This window comes from Ziziphus jujuba, chromosome 9 (assembly GCF_031755915.1).
Source record: "Ziziphus jujuba cultivar Dongzao chromosome 9, ASM3175591v1".
Lineage (NCBI taxonomy): Eukaryota > Viridiplantae > Streptophyta > Magnoliopsida > Rosales > Rhamnaceae > Ziziphus > Ziziphus jujuba.
In genome coordinates this window covers 27,857,438-27,877,816 of record NC_083387.1, presented here as the reverse complement: position 1 = coordinate 27,877,816, position 20,379 = coordinate 27,857,438, and the positions used below count along the sequence as shown (strand labels likewise).

The 20,379-nt window shown below is 34.6% G+C and overlaps 2 protein-coding genes across 5 annotated transcripts; both read right to left on the bottom strand.

Annotated features, from left to right (window-relative positions):
* Positions 1-12,853: 12,853 nt before the first annotated feature.
* LOC107427771 (receptor-like protein 43) lies at positions 12,854-15,641 on the bottom strand. The gene is made up of 3 exons (XM_048481121.2): positions 15,618-15,641; positions 13,817-15,314; positions 12,854-13,620 (listed from the first exon to the last, which is right to left on the bottom strand). Exons 1-3 carry the CDS (start codon positions 15,639-15,641, stop codon positions 12,854-12,856), a joined length of 2,289 nt encoding a protein of 762 aa, XP_048337078.2.
* On the bottom strand, positions 15,586-17,735 carry LOC112492968 (structural maintenance of chromosomes protein 6A). 4 transcript variants are annotated; one of them, XM_060811452.1, is made up of 3 exons: positions 17,491-17,734; positions 17,137-17,242; positions 15,586-15,792 (listed from the first exon to the last, which is right to left on the bottom strand). In XM_060811452.1, exons 1-3 carry the CDS (start codon positions 17,630-17,632, stop codon positions 15,681-15,683), a joined length of 360 nt encoding a protein of 119 aa, XP_060667435.1. In that variant the 5' UTR covers positions 17,633-17,734; the 3' UTR covers positions 15,586-15,680. The 4 variants fall into 4 exon arrangements, with proteins under 4 accessions (XP_060667435.1, XP_048337327.1, XP_060667437.1 ...); XM_048481370.2 differs by lacking the exon at positions 15,586-15,792 and adding an exon at positions 15,829-16,825 and having other exon boundaries at positions 17,491-17,735; XM_060811454.1 differs by lacking the exon at positions 15,586-15,792 and adding an exon at positions 15,831-16,975 and having other exon boundaries at positions 17,491-17,735.
* Positions 17,736-20,379: the final 2,644 nt, after the last annotated feature.

Sequence of the window (20,379 nt, the reverse complement as noted above, 5' to 3'; positions counted from 1 at the left end):
CAAGTTTCCATCATATGAACTGCTTTCAAATGTGGCAAACTGGTTCCTTTGTGGAATAGGTCCTGTAAGATTATTATCAGATACATTGAAAAAGGCAAGCGAAGTGAGCCGCTTCAGCTGATGAGGGATCTCTCCCTGAAATCTGTTTTGGGAAAGATCAAGCAATTCGAGCACTGTTAGTCTGTTTTGTTCCCCAAGGTAGATGGTATGCTGCAAGTAAGAATGTTGTTGGAGAGATTAATAACTTGAACCCCTTGTAAACTCCCAATGTTCTCTGGAATCTCTCCTTGTAACCTGTAGCTTGAGAAATCAATCACTTTTAAGTCATCTAGGATGCCAAAAAGCCTCTCCTCACCTTTAACGGTTATTTTGATTGAGAAATCATAACTATCGGTCCATGAAGTGCCTGCATACCTTGATCTACTACATTGAAACTTGAGTTTGCACACAGATAAGATGCATTAGTGGCATAAGAAGGTTTCATGACGTTCCATTTTTGGGAAGTATTTCCATTTTTTTAAAAATCATTATGGACAGATCAATATCTCGAATACAACTCAAAATTGAAAATAGGTCTTCCGATGATTCCATGGAGGTGATTATATGTCAGCATGGGTACTCGAAGACCAGGGAGTGTCCCTAATCAGGAAAGGAACACATCTCCAAAATGATTGTTCCCAAGATTGAGTTATTGTACCATCAAACGACTATGCAATGATCGTGGCAACTGCCCTTCAGACTTGTTATAGCTTAGATCTATCATCCTTAGCTGGTTCCATATGTGCATATTTCAGGAATGCTACCATGAAAAGAGTTGTTTGCCAGATTGAGGACTAAAAGAGAATTACTGATATTTTTCAAACAATGTGGAAGCACACCACTAACGTCCATATACTAGATGGAACTTAAATTGCAGAATGATGGTGAAGTTTCTCCACGTAGTTTGTTGTATTGAAAATTATCGTCTAGAATTGATGGTGGAGGAATTGGAAGTGACCCCTTTAGCATGTTATTGGAAAGATCTAAGCTCTATAGACGAACCCATGGAGAAACAATCGGAGGTTGGTCAAACCTGTCAAGAAATTGTCAACTAGGGCCAAAACTTCCATGGTTTCCATGCTTTCGTTCAATACCCAATTAGGTGCATGGCCATGTATTTAATTTTGATGAAGTGACAAGAACATTAGATTGCTTTGGTACTTTAAGAACCCAGGAAAATTAGTTATGTTGCATGAAGCCAATTCAAAATCATAAAACTGAGTAGTACTAGTACCATTTATACCATTCTTGGTTTCAGTGATGAGCAGTGACAATTTGTTATATGATAATTCAAGTATAATGAAAATTTTCATGCCAAGAGACATGTCAAAATCCACAGTTCCGCTCAATTGATTGTTCATAAGACTAAGAACTTGAAGATTCTTGAGTCTAGAAATTGACCTTGGCACAGTATCAAACAAGTTATTGTCTTCGAGAGAGATAAAAGTTAACTGGGTAAGGTTTCCGAGCCCTGGTGGAATTTAACTAGTTAGGTTATTAGTAGCAATATGTAAATATGTAAGTTTTGTGAGATTTTGAAAGGAAGATGGGATTTGACTTCTCAACTTATTTCCTGAGAGGGATAAATAATCCAGCGTAGTTAGCTTACCAATTGATGAAGAAATCAAACCGGAAAGCCAACTCCACTCAAGGTCGAGATATGTTCATTTTGAAAGATTTCCTAGAGCGCAGATAAGATTTGACATTGATTAAAATCATTATTGGCAAGGTTAAGGATTTGGAGTTGAGAAAGTTGGAAAAGACTGCTGGAGGATTTGATGGAATAGTAAAGACTACTACTGTTGAGGTGAGGTGCAGTGACATGCAAGGTTTCCTCATAACATTTGACACTCCTAGAAAGCAACAATCTTGTTTCTTTCCTTTGTTCCCATGATGCTGTCTTTGGACAAGCAAAAGATTTATAAGAAGTTGACTTGTTTATAACAAAGCTGTTCTTGAACTGCAATAAGGCAATGCTTTCGTGGTCGTGGCAAAGTGGTCGAGCTGCACAAGGAAAAAAAATAAAATAAAATAATATGAAGTGATCATCATTAGTGGAAGGTAGAGCAATGGGAGTTTTAAAGAGAATCACATGAAGATGAATGAAGACAGATAGTGCCATGGCCTCTTTTGTAAAAGAATGGAAGGGTGGGTGATTGAACCATCTTTTATATTGCTAATCAAGTAACCAAGGTCTTGAGCATAGTATTGGTTAAAATGGTGTAGCCAATTATACATCAGGATGATACGGATACAATACGGTAAATTAGGCATGATGCACAAAGAATGAAATGGGTTTTTGAACCTTTCTTTGTAATTAATTGATTATGGAAGTTAAGGTATGTTAGGTGTGATCCATGCACGATAGACCAGGCACAGTATACGCACAAAGACTAGAGACGGTTACATGTCTGTTGAGCATATAGTAGTGTAAAATGGGCTAGCTAGCCAATTATAACATCAATACCGCACAAGCACACAGCATCATATAACTATGGATGTGATAAAAGACAGCTTCTGAATTTGCTATTCCAAAAATAAGGTATAAAATGGTTCCAGCCTTCGCGGCAAGGCAGGATTGAACTCATAACAGGCTAAATACAGTATGTTCTTGGACTTTGCTAGTATTTTAGTCAATTACTCAATACCCGCAATGTGACTCAACAATGACTTAAAATAGACAGGTCAAGTCAAGTCACTCAACAGTGACCGAAAATAGACAAGTGAAGTTAAGTCAAAGCTGAAAAAAGAAGTTAAGTCCACTGTGTCAACGGGTTTTTCTACAAACTAAAATCATATTTGGTCTTAAGGAGGTAGTTAATATTGGAAAAATAAAATAAATACCATGCAAGTAAAAAACAAACAATCTATATAAATATATGCACTCGATTGCCTTAAATTAAATTTATTTACAAGACCCTCAAATTTTATTTACCACATATATTCTCAAATTACAGATGCAATCCAAGCACAAGACTTGTATTTATAAGCAATAAATCATACTATTATTTGGAAAGCTTATTGCAAACGATAAAAGCCTCACTTCTTTGGAATTCTTCAACCCTCCGAATTTCTTGGAGCATCCTTTCTAGCTCTTCTTTCTCCGTTTGATCTTGTTCCTTCCAACCAAAAATTAACATTGTCAATGATTCTCATGACTACACAATAAAATGTTTATTTATTTATTTGTTTTTTAATTTTTTTATCACTTGATTTGAGTCAAACGCTTTATATTAGAGAGATGAAGAAAAAGAACAAGATCAAATACAAGTTTCTGAAAGACAAATGCCTAGATCTTCAAAAAATAAGGGTGGGATTATATACGTACCTTGTTTTCCCACACCATCTCCAGCCTCGTTTTTAAGCCAAGTTGAAAACAGAGATGGGAAAACAGGGCACAAATTTAGAAAACAGAGATAGAGATGCAAAATCTATAAGATAATTCGTTGAGAATTCCACTGGTAAGCAAGCTAGCTGCATTTGATCAATACAAAATCCATATAAGTATAATGTGAAATTATTTTTTTCCTATTAAATGTGATATTAGTGATTTATTTCCATTTTGTTTTTCCCGAGTCACTTCAACATTTGGTGTTATGTATTCTAAGAATAAAATTCAAGAATCTAAACTACAAATCAACACAAAAATCTAATCGAGGTTCGGTAGAAATTGACCTATGTCCTCGTGCTCCAGTATGAAGCTTCTGCACTATAAGAAAATCTGTGTTTACAAGCTCAAAACAGATCAACAATGGTGATTTCACACAAAAAACCTGAAACCAATCCCAAAGTCCCAATTACACCCTCACTCTTGTGTTTCACAAAGAAACCACTCTCTTTCACATAGAAAAACAAGGTGTAGAAAAACCCATACAAAGAAACTTGGAATTTCTCTCTCTAAAAAACTGATCTGGAACTTTCTCTCTCTAGAACCACGAAGAAGACACACACCACCTGCTCTCTCCATTTTTTTTTTTTTAAGCTTGAAAAAGACCCCCGTATTTCTTTGTGAACTGCCTCTCTTAAAAACACCTCGTTTTACTGTGATGTGGCATCAAAAACTGATATAACTGATAAGAAACAAAATGACACAGCATCGCTTAAGTGAGCCCAATAACTTTGCTGATGTGGCAATACAAGAGATATATTTTCAGCTTCATAAGCGATGCCGTTCTATCAAAAATTGACAACCAAAACTGCAACTTCTCTCATCTTCTTTGTTCTATCACAATATGAAACCAGTAAATACATTTTACAAAAGTTTTGAGGATTAATTCTCACATATCTCCACCTAATCCTCAAAACACAAAACGTGCAGAAACTCAAACACCTTCCCAGCAATCTCGTCTCTTTTCAAGTCTAACCTGCCCCAATCCTGAGCAAGCTTTTACAAGCATTAAACTTGCTCATCGGCAGTACCTTTGTTCCCATATTTGATGGGTTGAACTCAGTTGGAATTTTTTCCAACTTAAACACTTGTTGTGAAACCATATCCCGAATAAAATGATACTTTACTTGGATATGTTTAGACCTCTCATGAAAAACAGAATTTTTGCACAAATGAATTGTACTTTGGCTGTCCGAAAACAACACCACATCTTGATTAAGTATTTTTAGCTCCATTAGTAGACCTTTAAGCCATATTGCCTCCTTAGCAGCCTCTGTTGCAGCTATATATTCCACCTCAGTTGTTGATAAAGCTACAATAGGTTGTAGATGTGATTTCCAGCTCACACAATTACCACATAGGGTAAAAACATATAACGAAATAGACCTCCTCTTGTCCCTATCTCCGCATAGTCCGAGTCGAAGTAACCATTTAACTCAATTTCATCTTGATTTCCTTTGAAAATTAGTCCTTCATTTGCTATTTGCTTAAGATATCTCAACAGCCACTTCATCGCTTCCCAATGACCTCTTCCCGGATTAGCCATATACCTGTTCAATACACTAATTCCAAAAGCCAAATCTGGTCTAGTGCATATCATGAGGTACATTACAGAACCAACAGCATTCGAATAAGGAATTCTTAACATTTCTTCTCTTTCTTGATCTGTGGTTGGACATTGATCAATAGACAACTTAAAATGTCCCCCAAGTGGCACATTTGCCACTTTAGCATTCTCCATTGAAAACTTTGAAACAATCTTCTGTATGTATGATGATTGTAACAACTTCATTTCAGACTTCTTTCTATTCCTTAGAATTGTGATTCCCAAAATCTTCTTAGCTGGACCAAGATCCTTCATATCAAATTCAGACTTGAGTAGCTCCTTCACCGATTGTATGATCTTCATCTTTGGACCTGTAACCAGCATATCATCCACATAAAGCAATAGATATACTGCTTCATCACTCATGGAATCCTTAAACTAGAAACAACTATCAAAGCTGCTCGTTGTGAAACCAATTTTCACCACAAAAGAGTCAAATCTTTTATACCATTGTCTTGGTGACTGTTTAAGCCCATACAATGACTTCTTCAATAAGTACACAAGCTCTCCACCCTTCTTCTTGACTTCGAAACCCTCAGGCTGTCTCATATATATAGTTTCCTCCAACTCTCCATGTAAAAAAGCAGTTTTTACATCAAGTTGCTCCAGCTCCCAATCAAATTGTGTCACTAAAGCTAACATAGTTCTGATTGTTGTGTACTTAACTACCGGTGAGAAGATCTTATTGTAATCAATACCTTCGACTTGTGTGAACCCCTTGGCCATAAGTCTTGCCTTGAATCTCATTGGTTCAGAACTAGTTAAACCCTCTTTGACCTTGCAAATCCATTTACAATCTACAACTCGCTGACCTGTTGGGGATGGGACCAAAATCCACGTTTTATTCATGTGCAATGATTCCATCTCCTCAACCATTGCCTCCTTCCATTGAGCTGCTTGCTTTGACTTAATTGTTTCAGCATAAGTCTTAGGCACACTTTCGGTTAAATCTTGAAAAGAAACCAGGGCATAAGCTAAATAATCTGCATAACCATCTCTCCTAGTAGGCTTGATTTGCCTCCTTGCTCTATCTCGAGTGAGCAAATAGCTTGGTGAAGCAGATCTCCTATTTGATCTTGGTGAAGGTTGGACAGGTTGTTCTTCATCTGATTCTTCATCCAATTAATCAAATGCTTGCTGTCCAGATATAACAGTTTTAGTAGGTTCCGTAATTGTCTCCATTTGAAAGTCATCATCTCCTTTAACAGCTCATTGAGTCTCCACCTCAGAGAATAAATCAAGCTGCCTTGTTTCTAATTGTTCATTGGCTTCAATACCTGCATGGTTAGTAGCTTTGCAAGGCATGGTATTTTCATCAAATATCACATCCCTACTAATAATCACCTTAAATCCTTGACTTTCTCTAACCCATAACCTATACCCCTTGACACCTTATGGATAGCCTAGGAAAACACATTTAACACTCCTAGGTTCTAATTTTCCCTCAGATTGATAAGCATAGGCAGCACACCCAAAAACTCTCAAATTCGAATAATCTGGTTGCTTACCTGTCCAAACCTGTTCTGGTGTCTTAAAATCAAGTGCTATTGAGGGTGATAAATTCACTATATTCATGGCTGTCATAACAGCTTCACCCCAGAACATTTTAGGCAAACCAAAAGACACTAACATGCATCTAACTTTATTAAGAAGTGTCCTATTCATTCTTTCAGCTACACCATTTTGTTGTGGTATGTGCTTTACAGTCCTATGCCTCAAGATGCCATGATTTTTACAGAAATCATCAAATTATTTGTTGCAAAATTCCAAACCATTATCAGTCCTCAAAGCTTTAACAAGCTTGCTGGTTTGGTTTTCTACTAGCAATTTCCACTCTTTAAACTTTGTAAAAGCCTCGTCTTTTGATCTTAATAAATAAATCCAAACTTTTCTAGAGTAATCATCAATTATAGAAAGAAAATATTTATTTCCAGATTGTGTTTGCACTTTGGCAGGGCCCCATAAGTCAGCGTGCACATAATCTAACATAGATTTAGCTTTACTTGTACTCAAGTTGAAACTCAACCTATGTTGTTTTCCAAGAACACAATTTTCACAAAAATCAATCTTGCTGACCATGTCCTTGCCAATAACATTCATTTTATTTAAATAAAACAAACCTTTCTCACTAATATGGCCTAATCTCTTATGCCACAGATCAGTTTTATCAATTGATGATGCTACAGATGCATTGCTAGCATTCAAAACAGCTTTATCACACAAAACATACAAGCCATTTTTCTTAGTACCTTTCATTGCAACAAAAGAACCTCTAGAAATTTTCATACTTCCATTTTCAGTCTTACAAGAGTAACTAGATTCATCAAGCACACCAAGTGATATTAAATTTCGTTTCAAATCAGGCACATGTCTAACAGAAGATAAAGTCTTCACAGTTCCATCAAACATTTGTAATTGAATATTACCTATTCCTGCCGCTTGGCATGAGACATTATTACCCAACAAAACATGACCACCATCATATTTAGTATAGGACTGAAAATACTCTAAGTTTGGGCACATATGAAAGGAACACCCTGAATCTAAAACCCACTCAGAGTTATTTTGGTCAGGTGTTACAACTAACACCTCAGCAGGGTCTGAATCTGTGGAGGCTATAGCCAAATCTCCACTTTCCTGGTTCTTTGCTTTCTCATCTTTCTTTTCTTGAAGCAATACTTGATAAAATGTCCCTCTTTCTTACAGTAAAAAAACTTCTTGCCTCTAATTCTAGACTTAGACTTTGAAGTTTCTCTAGACTTGCTCCTATGGTAATTTTGTACCCAATTCCTGGTAGTACTCCTTCCTCTCACAGCAAGTCCTTCCCTTTTAGACTCGGATTTTAATTCTAAGTCTCTAGACTTCAAAGCACTTACTACTAAATCTAATGACAAATAATCTCTACCATACTTAATGGCATTTGTAACCTCTCTGTAAGTCTCAGGCAATGAATTTAACAGAATAACAGCATTGTGTTCATCATTGAAAACAACTTTACAATTGGCAAGATCAAGAATCAACTTATTAAAGATCTCCAAATTAGCATCTAAATCCTTAGAGACATCCATCTTAAAGCCAAATAATTGTTCAAGTAAAAGAATACGATCTAGCAGAGATCTTACCAGATATAATTTCTCCAATTTAGCCCACATCTCAGCAGTGGTCTGAACTTCATCAACTTTCCTTAAAACATTGTCTGAAAGATGTAGAATGATGTGCTCATAGCAATTTAATCAATCTTTAAACGTTTTTCCTCTGGAACGTCTGCAGCAAAGGACTTGTCAATGGCCTTCGCAACCTTCAGTTGAACCAACACGGCTCTCATCTTCTTGCGCCAGAGCAAGAAATGACCCTTACCATTGAAAACCTCCACTTCAAGTCTCGTAGACATTGTTGATGATTCAAAGAACCCAATTGCAGAAACTTAGATAATCAAGACTCAAAGAATAAGCCTCCAAGAATGAGCACACAAGCTCTGATACCAATGTTATGTATTCTAAGAATAAAATTCAAGAATCTAAACTACAAATCAACACAGAAATCTTATCGAGGTTTGGTCGAAATTGACCTACGTTCTCGTGCTCCAGTGTGAAGCTTCTGCACTATGAGAAAATCTGTGTTTACAAGCTCAAAACAGATCAACAATGGTTATTTCACACAAGAAACCCAAAACCAATCCCAAAGTCCCAATTACACCCTCACTATTGTGTTTCACAAAGAAACCACTCTCTTTCACATAGAAAAACAAGGTGTAGAAAAACCCATACAAAGAACTTTGGAATTTCTCTCTCTAGAAAACTGATCTGGAACTTTCTCTTTCTAGAACCACGAAGAAGACACACACCAGCTGCTCTCTCTGTTTTTTCTTTTTTTTAAGCTTGAAAAGACCCTCGTATTAAAAACACCTCGTTTTGCTGTGATGTGGCATCAAAAACTGATATAACTGATAAGAAACAAAACGACACAGCATTGTTTAAGTGAGCCCAATAACTTTGCTAATGTGGCAATACAAGAGATATATTTTCAGCTTCATAAACGATGCTGTTCTATAAAAAACTAACAACCAAAACTGCAGCTTCTCTCCTCTTCTTTGTTCTGTCACAATATCAAACCAGTAAACATATTTTACAAAAGTTTTGAGGATTAATTCTCACATTTGGGAACATTTTCATAGAAAACAATATTTTAATCACATAATAGAGGTATCCCAAAACAATTTTTAATCTTGCATTATGATCAAAACTAATCGAAATCCATGACTCTATGTTAGCATAACATATGAGAAGCAAATTTAGAAGTCTAGCTAGTAGCTATGTCATATATGTACCTTTAATATGTGTGAACCTGGAGGATGTTTCTCCTATGGTCCTTTATCACTTAAATGAGGCTGTGCCCTGTATATGTGAATTTCTAGTAAAGATATAAAAAAGGAAGTGGTTCCTTTTCTTTTCTTTTGTTTTTTTTTTTGGGGGGGGGGGGGAGCAGCATATATCCAATATTACCAATTGACAACAGCACTTGTCACACTGGCAAATTTTCCATAGAAAAAAAATTAGTTACACATCCAATAGGATGGAGATTTTCTGTACATATTTTTATTCAACTAATGATAAAATTTCATCTTTATCTTAAAAAGTAATTATTAGTTATCATTCAATATGAAATTAAAAATGGTCTAAATGAAATTTTCTCATTAAAAATATATAAAAGAAAGAAGAAGAATTACCACTTGCAAAGATGAAGATCCTATTGATGATTACCACCATTGAAACAAGGAAATTTGTTGACTATCATGGAGGAACATACTTTTGTTGATTTATGGTGATCAGTTTTAGCATCAAACATTGGTGATTTAAGAAGAATCCCTCCTAATCCAATTTCATTGAGGAGCAAATAGTTCTCATTCACATCATAGATGAGGATATCTTCAATGGAATTTGAGAAATCTGAGCACTTCAAAATGTTATAGAGTTCCCTTTGAAGCCTTTCAATTGGTGATAAGGGATGATATACCAATTTTGATCTCTTCTTTGAAGGAATTTGAGAATTCCAAAATTCTGGTTGGCCAACACAACCTATATATATGTAATGAAAACTTGACCAGTCAATTATGATATAAAAAAGTTATAATTATAAAATAATTGACATGAGGAAGTTTTTCTCCTTACCAGTCTGAAATAAGCTAGTTTATAAGTTAACACTATTGATGCTCAATGCTATAAAATAGTCTTTTCATCTCTTTGCTTTGGATCTCAACATTCTTCCCTAATTTTATAATCTTTCAATATTGTCCCTTTACCAGAAAATCTCTCTAAACAACATAATTTAGAATGTAGCTTTCACATGATAAACAGTAGTCAAATCACAATTAGGGCTTAAATTCTCAATTTTAGTTTATATCAATTTTGTTAAAATTTTATATGATTATGGTGATTACTTGAGATATATTGATCAGAAAAGGGAAGAGAATAAAAAAAGAAAAAAAAAGAAAAAAAAGAAGAGGGTAAAACCTGAAAGTTGATGATCTTCCACATCTTCTAATTTGGCAACATGCTCATGACGATGGGTGCATGATATAGAAGTCGGAGCTGCAGTATCTTCCATGTCTAAATTATTATTATTATTGCTTCTTCCAATAGGAACTGCATCATTAATAATGGAAATATTTTGTTGCTTCTTAGTTGGAAGAGATTGTCTTTAATGCTTTGGAATATAATTTGCAAGAGTTCCTCTTAACCTATACCTCGATCCACAAGCATTGTATAATACGGGCTTCTCAGGTGGCCCATTTCTCCACAGTGGAGTGTCTATGATCAAATTCAAATCCAATTAAATGTAAAGAGTTTTCAGTATGTATGCTCAATCTGGTGTCATATAATATTTAATTTATTTTTGTTTGAAAAAAAATTGAAATTATAGAATTCAATACTATATACTACTATTTGACAAGTGGGAAAATAGGATTTGAATAAAAGAGGAAATGATCAGAGAAAATTAAAAAAGAAAATGTTGATTAAGTATAAAAGAGACTTTAATCTGTCCAAGGGGAAAAGAACAAAAGAAATTGTTGACGAGTTACTGAAAAAAAAAAAAAAAAAAAAAAAAAAAACTTACACTCGATTCCACAATGAAAACAAGGTCCTCGTTTACCCATTCTTCAATCTATTCTCTTTGCGCTTATCCAGAGTATATATCTCTTAAACTAATATGCAAGAGCTCTGCAGAAAATAACAACAAATAAAGTTAAAAGAAAAAAAGAGAAAAAAAGGACAAAGAAAAACAAAAAGCAAATTGAATAAAGTAAAAATATCAAGTACGTACTCAGCAAGTAATTAATATTGCAATGGGAAAAAACATGCTGACTTTCACAAGCACAGTAAAAAATATATATATATGTTTATAATTTATTTTCATTAATTGATATTACATCTGATTTTCAAAAACCAATAAAATAAAAAATAATTTTTTTTGGGGGGTAACATGGTCCAACTGCAAAATTCTAAATTTTCTTGAGCCTAATTTGAATATTTATCAAATAATTACATGCAGATAACAATTTAACCAGTTACAGTGGATAATATTGAATTTGTAGCTTCTTTCTTTCTCTGTAGCATCAGGATATTCATGAACCATACTAAATATCTAAGACCGAATGGAGGAGAAGAAAGCTATTTGCTTTTCTCATCTGCAAACTGGGGCTTCTCTTTGATGTTGTAAGGCATGAAATTAAGAATATATCAATATATCTCAAAGTAAAATGAACTGCTGCAGCGATAACTTGAAAAAAGTGAAAGTGACAGGAAAAAGAGAGTCAGACTCAGAGAGAGTGATAAAGCCATGGTGAGGAAATGGATGTCGGAAAGTAATTAATTACATCCAAAATGGGGGAAAAAAATTAATGATAAAGATTTTTTTGGATACATAGTAAGTCAATATGGTTTTTGGTTTGTCATGGAACACCTGTGGGAATGGATTAATTGATTTTTAAAACTTGAAGTATTTTTGCTTCTTTTCCAACTTGGAGCCTCTTCGTAGCATAAATTTCTTTCAAGTTGGTATAAAATCTGGCAAATTATGAATTTGGAAGACAAGGAAAATAAATAAATTAATGGAACAGAAGAGTGAGTACATTGGATATTATCAGAAACATTTATTTTAGTTTAAATTATTTTCTTCTTGATCGAAATCCATGCAGTGCTTAATTTCAAAACTTGTGGGAAAAAAAGCAACTTTACTTGACCCATCATTCTGTTCCTCTGTTTCCTCTGTTTGCTTATTTCTATTAATTTCTACATAAACTAGTAATTTGATACAAAAATGGCTTCAGAACAATTTATTTATATTTAATTTTTCCAGTAATTTTTAGTTACTATATCGTTGCACTATAGTAGTTTTGATCATTTGTTCCATTACCATATATTGACCCCAATCAGGTCTCTTAGCAAATTGTAATAATTTTTTTTTGGGTCGTCAATTTCAATTACCTTAATTACCAAATAAATTAATCATTCATTCAAGGACAATGCATTTTCATTCATTCTCCCACTAACACAAACAAAGGGTATAATCCTACATTAATTCATTAAACACAACAATATAATTGTTTATTACACTGAACATGTATTGGAAAGCAAACCACATTGAAAAAAACATACAAAACTTGTATTGGAAAGCAAATCACATTTAAAAAAATATACAAACCATGACAAAGCGAAAACATTAACATAAACATGAAACTTAAACAAAGATAAATAGCAGTTAACACAATCAGGATTCAGCAGGTGAAGGACCCCAATTATTTTCATCCTTACAGCCTAGCTTCAGCTTCTAAATCCCCTTCTAATTTTCCTTTTCATTTGCCTCTTCAGAAACCAAAACTGCTTCTTCACAATAACAAAATTCCCACCAACAATTCCAACTACTAGCCCACTTGCATATCCTGGCAAGACTGTGATCCAATCAAAATCAAATGGAAGCCCTGAGTCACCCTTCTCTTCAGAAGCTGGCAGTCGTAATTTTGGGGACTCAGAATTCCAACACTTTGTTGCCAATGGATAACCACATAACCCCAAGTTCCCATCATATGAACTTGTTTCGAATGTAGCAAACTGGTTTCCTTGTGGTATAGGTCCTGCAAGATTGTTATGAGATACATTGAAGATAGCAAGAAAATTGAGATGTTTCAGTTGAGGAGGGATCTCTCCATGGAGCCTGTTTTGAGAAAGATCAAGCGACTCAAGCAGCGTTATGCTTCCCAAGGTTGATGGTATGCTGCCATTAAGAATGTTGTTGGAGAGGTTAAGAACTTGAATCCCTTCTAAGCTCCCAATGGAATCTGGAATCTCTCCTTCGAGCATGTTGTTTGAGAAATCAATCACTACTAAAACATCTTGGATCTTACGAAAAACCCTATCCACACCTTTAATTGTTATTTTGATTGACATTGGATAGAGTAGGGTCAATGAAGAATTGGAGTGAGCCGAGGTCCTGGTAATGAAATTTGAGTCTACTTTCATATAAGATGAATTGGTAGCATCAAAAGCTTTCATGGAGTTCCATTTTTGGAAGTATTCAGATGGCAACTTACCTGTAAAATCATTATAGGATAGATCAATAACTCGAATTTAGGAAAGAACACAGAACTGGAAATAGGTTTCTCTATGTTGCCATGGAGGTGATTAGATCTTAGCATGAGTATGCTTAGATCAGGAAGTGTCCCTAACCAGGAAGGGAACTCATCTCCTAATTGATTGTTCCCAAGATTCAAGTCTGTAGCTTCAAACAACTGCGCAATGATCGTGGTAAGCGCCCTTCGAACTTATTGTAGCTTAGATCAATCATCCTTAGCTGGCTTCCATCTGTGCAGATTTTAGGCATGGTACCACCAAAAGAGTTATTTGCCAGATTTAGAACTAAAAGTGAATCGCTGAGATTTACCAAGCAGTCTGAAAGCATGCCACTCAATTTGTTATCCCCAAAATTAATATGGCTAATGGAACTAAAATTGCAGAATGCTAGTGAAACTTGTCCACTCAGTTTGTTGCTTATAGCCCCATAGCTCACAGTGGATGGTGGTGGAATCGGGAGTGATCCTTCCAGGATGTTATAGGAAATATCAAATATCTGAAGATGAACCCATGGAAGAACCGCCAACGGAGGTTGGTCAAAGCCTGTCAAAAAATTTCCAGAAAGTAGCAAACCTGACATGATTTCTAAGCTAATGTTCAATACCCACTTGGGAACTTTACCCTGTATTTGGTTTCCATGAAGTGACAAAACCATTAGATTGTTTTGGTAGCTTAAGATACCAGGGAAGTTACGTAAATTGCACGAATCCAATACTAAAACATCAAACTGAGGTATAGTACTAGTAATATTTGTACTACTGTTGGTTTCAGTAGTGACCACTGACAATTTGTTAGCTGATAATTGGAGTTGTTTGAGATTCTTCATGCCAAGAAACATGTCAAAATCCACAGTTCCACTCAAATGATTCAACCTAAGATCAAGATATTCAAGATTCTTGAGTCTAGAAAATGATTTTGGCAGGATATCTTGCAAGCTATTTTGTTCAAGAAGCAAGGAAGTTAATTGGGTTAAGTTTCCAAACCACGGTGGAATTTGACCACTTAAATTATTAAAACTAATATCTAAAAAGTTGAGTTGGGTGAGTTTTGGAAGAAAAAAGGGAATTTGACCATTCAAATGATAATTTTCTGAAATGTACAAATGCGTAGTACTAGTTAGCTTACAAAGTGGGACCAAAAAATCAGAAAAACTACAACCTGCAAGGCCTAGATATGTTAATCTTGAAAGATTTCCGAATACATATGGGATTTGACCGTTCAACTTATTTCGTGAAAGGGACAAATAAGTAAGCATAGTTAGCTTACCAATTGATGGAGGAATCAAACCAAAGAACCCACTGAGCTCAAGGTCGAGATATGTTAATTTTGAAAGATCTGCCAGAGCAAATGGGATTTGAGATTGATTAAAATCATTGTTGGAAAGGTCAAGGACATGGAGTTGAGAAAGTTGGAAAAGAGCGCTGGTGGAGTTGATAGAACCGTGAAGACAACTACTGTTGAGAAGAAGTGTGATGACATGCCTGGTATCCTCATCGCACTTGACACCGTCCCAGAAGCAACAATCACGGTTCTTTCCTTGTGCCCAAGATGCCGTCTTTGGATAAGCAGAAGATCCATAAGAAGCAAATTTGTCAATAACAAAGCTGTCTTTGAACTGCAATAAGGCACTGCTCTTGTCATTGTGGCAAAGTGGCTGAACACAAGAAAAAAGAAAGTGATCAATACTAGTGCAAGATGAAGCAATGGGAGTTTTAAAAAAGACCGCATGAAGATGAAGAACAAAGACTGAGATAGCTCCATGCCTCTTTTGTAAAATGAATGGAAGGTGGATCAGTGAGGTGTTGGAAACTATCTTTTATAGGGTGAATCAAGGAACAAAAGTCTTTTGGGGGCGTTTGGTACGCAGGATAGGTCCAGATCGGATGGGATTGGACAGGATAGGTTCGGATCGGAGAGGATCGAATAGTGCAGTACTGTGTTTGGTATAGTTCTGGACTGAATGTTGGACTAGTTCTCCCATGTTTGGTGCAAAATCGGATTGGATTGGACTATTTTATAATTATAGTTTTATTTCAGAAATCCTATGCTCTATAATTATGACATCGCCATATATTTCTGGCTTCAAAGTATCCTCCCCTTCATTTTTAATTTCTACATGAACATTTGCATAACTGCAACAAAAAATAAAATAAATAAATAAACAAACCAAATTGAACTAAGAAGTAAGTCTTAAAACACTATTTTGCAAGCATAGGAAGCACATTAAAATATCTCAAATGCAGAAAATGCCTCTTGAAAAAAGAAAAAAATATAAACCAACTATATGTTATTCACAAACTTGAATTCTCTGTTATATTTACAGTGCTCCCACTATGCTTCAGGCCACTGAAAACTAAAAGAAAGTCTGAAACAATTTCAACAACCACCTTAAACGCAAATTAAGAAAGATCTTTATGGATACTTCAGGTCTAATGAGATAACTAAAAGTGTCTCACTCATTAAAGCAATACTGCAGGCTACAAAATCACTAATCAAAAGGATCCAGTTAATGGTTAGAGTAAAGAAGCACAAGAGAAAATACTGATGCCCAAAGAATGAAGTTTCTCTCAATGTTAAAGGAAGAGGGAAAATTTACATAATATATCAATAAAAGTTTAACAGCATTGCAAAAGTAAGACTAATCCAACTTGGCCTAAAGAAATTAGATACTTAGGTGAATGTAAGAAGAACTAAAGCTGTACGGAGACTGAGAACTGGTTGAGAAGTCTCCCAATTACAAATCCAATTAACAAGGATATCAGAGAATCACTACTCTTTCAGAACTTCCCATCACCAATCCAATCAACAAGGTTATTAGTAAAACACTCCTTTCAGATAGAACTTCCTAAATTTAACTTATCTCTATCCTCTTACAGTAGGGCCCTGTACATCAAGAGTGAAATGCTTTATCAAAGTAAACATAGTTCATATATTCTAAATTTCTAGACAGATCAATGAATTTTTATTACTCACAAACAGCCATGAGAATATTAAACCTGTACGAAAGGTGGCATACAAACAGAAATTGTTATAGTCCGTTGTTTCTCTGATGGACTTGTATCAAAAACACCGGATTCTCTCTTAACAATCCTCAGCAGGTACAGCTACAAACTTCTCAGAAATGTATATCCTACTCTACAACTTGTCATCTGCGGACCTTCTACCCTACAAAGTCAAGCATTCAGATTTTCACATCTAAATTAAAGTGATCCCTTTTCTAGCAAGATCTGCGGTTCTCTATTAGCACAGTGGCATGGCGTTCTATGTGGCCAATTCTTTTAGCTAGATGTCTCATGACGTCAAAATGAAACACACCTTAAAAGGAATATGAAGCACAAACCTTTCACAATGACAAAATGAAAAGATTTTATTTCAAAAACATAGAATTAACTTCTATGATGTGAATGTTTCTCATTAACTTGCCCCAAAAAACCAAACAACAAACAAGAAAAAAGAATGGCAAGGCGAACACAAACCTGCAACCAGTTTTAATAAAATCCTTCAACGTTGAAGCCCTTTGAGTCCCTTTAGCTCGACACCCAAATGCAACGCACAAAGCAGTAAGTATCGCACTCTTACCACCTGTAAACACCATCACACCAAAAAAAAAAAAAAAAAAGAAAAAAAAATATTGCATTTTTAAAATTAAACTCCCAACAGGCTGCTAAAATTTAGATTAATTGCCTATCTAACAAATATAATTGCGCTCAAACACATACACTCAAAAAATAAAAAACAAAAACCTGAGAAAATTGAAACCATAGGCAAAATCAACAAATTCTGGATGCCATAAACCCTAGGCATAGAGAAGATAGAAAGAGGAGCCTTACTTCCATTTTGACCGGTGATGAAATTGACGGAGTCGCCGAGCTCGATTTCCAGGTGACTGTGGCACATGAAGTTCTCTAGCCGGATTCTTTTAACTACGCCTGCCATGGGACGGTGAAACACGCCGGAGATATGATCGTTCATGGCTGAGGCCTAGTTCTGCTTCTTCTCCTCCTAGGGTTCCGAATCAAAAAGAAAGTGGTTTAGACTCAACCGCCAAGAACCTCCGCGACAAAGATTCTTATCAGTGGCGGGAAATAAAAGGACTTGATGTGGTAGAAGAGAACTCAGTTGGACAAAAGTGACTCAGCCTCCAGATGGGTCAGATCTATCCCTTTCATTTGGGATAAAATGATCAACGGAACAAACCTGTCCCTCTCCCATTTTTACTTTCCAAACACCGGACTGGGACTAGGTCCTGTCCTGACTTACCCAGTCCTGCGTAACAAACACGCCCTTTGAGTATAATATTGGGCTAAATTTGTGTTGTCAATCAATTAATTAGTTGATAGTAGAAGTTAACGTATGTGACATCGTCCACGATAGACTAGGCACAGTATAGCCACAAAGACAGAGGCCGTAAATACAGATTTTTTTATTATTTTTTTAAAGCCAGTAAATGCAGATTTTTTTATTATTTTTTTTAAAGCTAGTAAATACAGATTTTTTTATTATTTTTTTAAAGCTAGTAAATACAGATTTTATTATTATTATTATTTTTTTATCTTGGAATAATTTTTCCATCTCATTATTTCGAATCCGGACTTGTTAAATATGGGTGGGTGTGAGTGAGTAAACCTGACTTGACAAGATCCAGATCCTTTCAATATAAACTTTGGTCAATTATTGCTCCTCTAGGTGATACTGATAAGTGATTTAACATACTGGAGGTCAAGGTGTCATTTCCGTGTGGAAGTTTCTTTGAGGTCCACATGTTGGTGAAATTTTTTGCCATTTCTATAATAAAGCTAGCAAATACTGTGAGAAGCTAATTTACTAATTTATTGACCTAAATGATTAAAAAGAAAAAATCTTAACTTGTTCCTCAATATATATATATACACATATAAATCCTTTTATAAAATTTTTTTAATAATTTTTTTATTAACATCTTAATAATCAAATTTTAAATTATTTTAAAATTAAAAATTTAAATATATAATTGATGTTTAAAATGATATCTAGACATATTTATTTTATCTTTTGAAAATTTTAATCTATCATTAAATTTATAAAATTTATCAAAATATCTTTAAATTTAGCTTTAAAATAATTTAAGAACTACTAACAGAGGCTTTAATGGAAACATCATCAGACATTTTGATAGAATACTGACTTATATATATATATATATATAAAAGTTAAAATTTCTATCTTATATAAATATATATATATATATATATATATATATGTACAAAAATAAAAATAAAAAGGAAAAAAAAAAGACTGAAAAACCAATCATTTCCATAAAATTTTTGCTCATTTATAAGTCCTTCTTTTTCTTTTTTTTTTTTTTTTCCTGCAACAATTATTAGTCCTCCAGGAAGGTCAAGGGGTCATGTCTATGGGAACTTCCCTAAATTTCAATACATAATTAAATACTGTCAATTAAGACTTTATCATATCAACATTTTTATTAATAATTTTCATTACTAATGATTAATAACAAATTCTAATTTTACACGGCATGCATGTTTGATTTAATAATAGTGGATGATGTTATTCAATCTGTTGTTATAAATTATAATTAAAAGTGACACAAGATAATATCGTGTAAGGACTAAATAAATTTAAAAAAAAAGAAAAAAAAAAGAAAAGAAAAGAAAAGAAGAAGAAGAAGAAGAAGAAGAAGAAGAAGATTACGCACGTCATGCGAAAAAAAGGGGACATGACCTTCTCAACTATAACACTTGCCCGTACTTTCACCAGCTCCAACATTTGAATGCATGATGAAAAATAATAATAATAATAATAATAATAAAAAATGTGCCCAATGAAATCTAGGATTAATTATGCTACGCACCTTAAACTCTGCATTGTCTTTCACTTTGCATCCCCACACTTTTAAACTTTCACATTGCATTCTATATTATCATTTTTGTATCACTTTGTACAATTGTCAACACCATCTTAAATATGGTTGGAATATTCCCCATATGCAAGTCATATGCTTTAAAATAAAGGGTTAAATATGGATGTATATCCGTTACATCCAAGTGATATTGCTGGCTTTAAATTAGAAATGTGCAAAGAAAAATTAACATCAGATTAAACCATTGAAGGGGTAGCTCAAGTCTGCATATACTTTTAGGATTCCCCGTTTTGCTAACATTATGAGTTGAATATATTGGCACGTTCCAATGGACATCTTATCTACTAAGTATTAATAATACTTTTAGCGTGTATTATCTTTAGCATCAGAGTCCGTCGCATTTGAAAATGCAGGTAACCATGCATTTATTAGATGGGACAATGACGTGATTTTAAATGGAAAATTTCTACTAGGGTTCGGTAAAGATGCTAATAAAGAAAATTTCGTTACTGCTAAATCTCGGTATCCAACTAATTAGTAGGAAGAAAAACAATGGAGCTCAACCCTGGCCTGTTTATTCAAAGCCTAGTGTTCTTGAAGGCAACATGATTGGGTAACGACTTGAAACTTTGTCAGGCATTAAAATCAGGAGCAAAGCTTGCTTCTTTTTCTAGTCCACAGTTCTGCTAAGGGATGATTATGACACTTGGTCTATGAATGCCGTTTGATTGTTTAGAATTTAGGGACCAACTGAACTATTGGAACAAACTTATCCAAATGTTTGCTAGCATTGGGCAATGCTTTGTTGTTCAAGGCATTGTGACCTTGTGATGTGCTAAAATAAACAAGTCAAAGCACA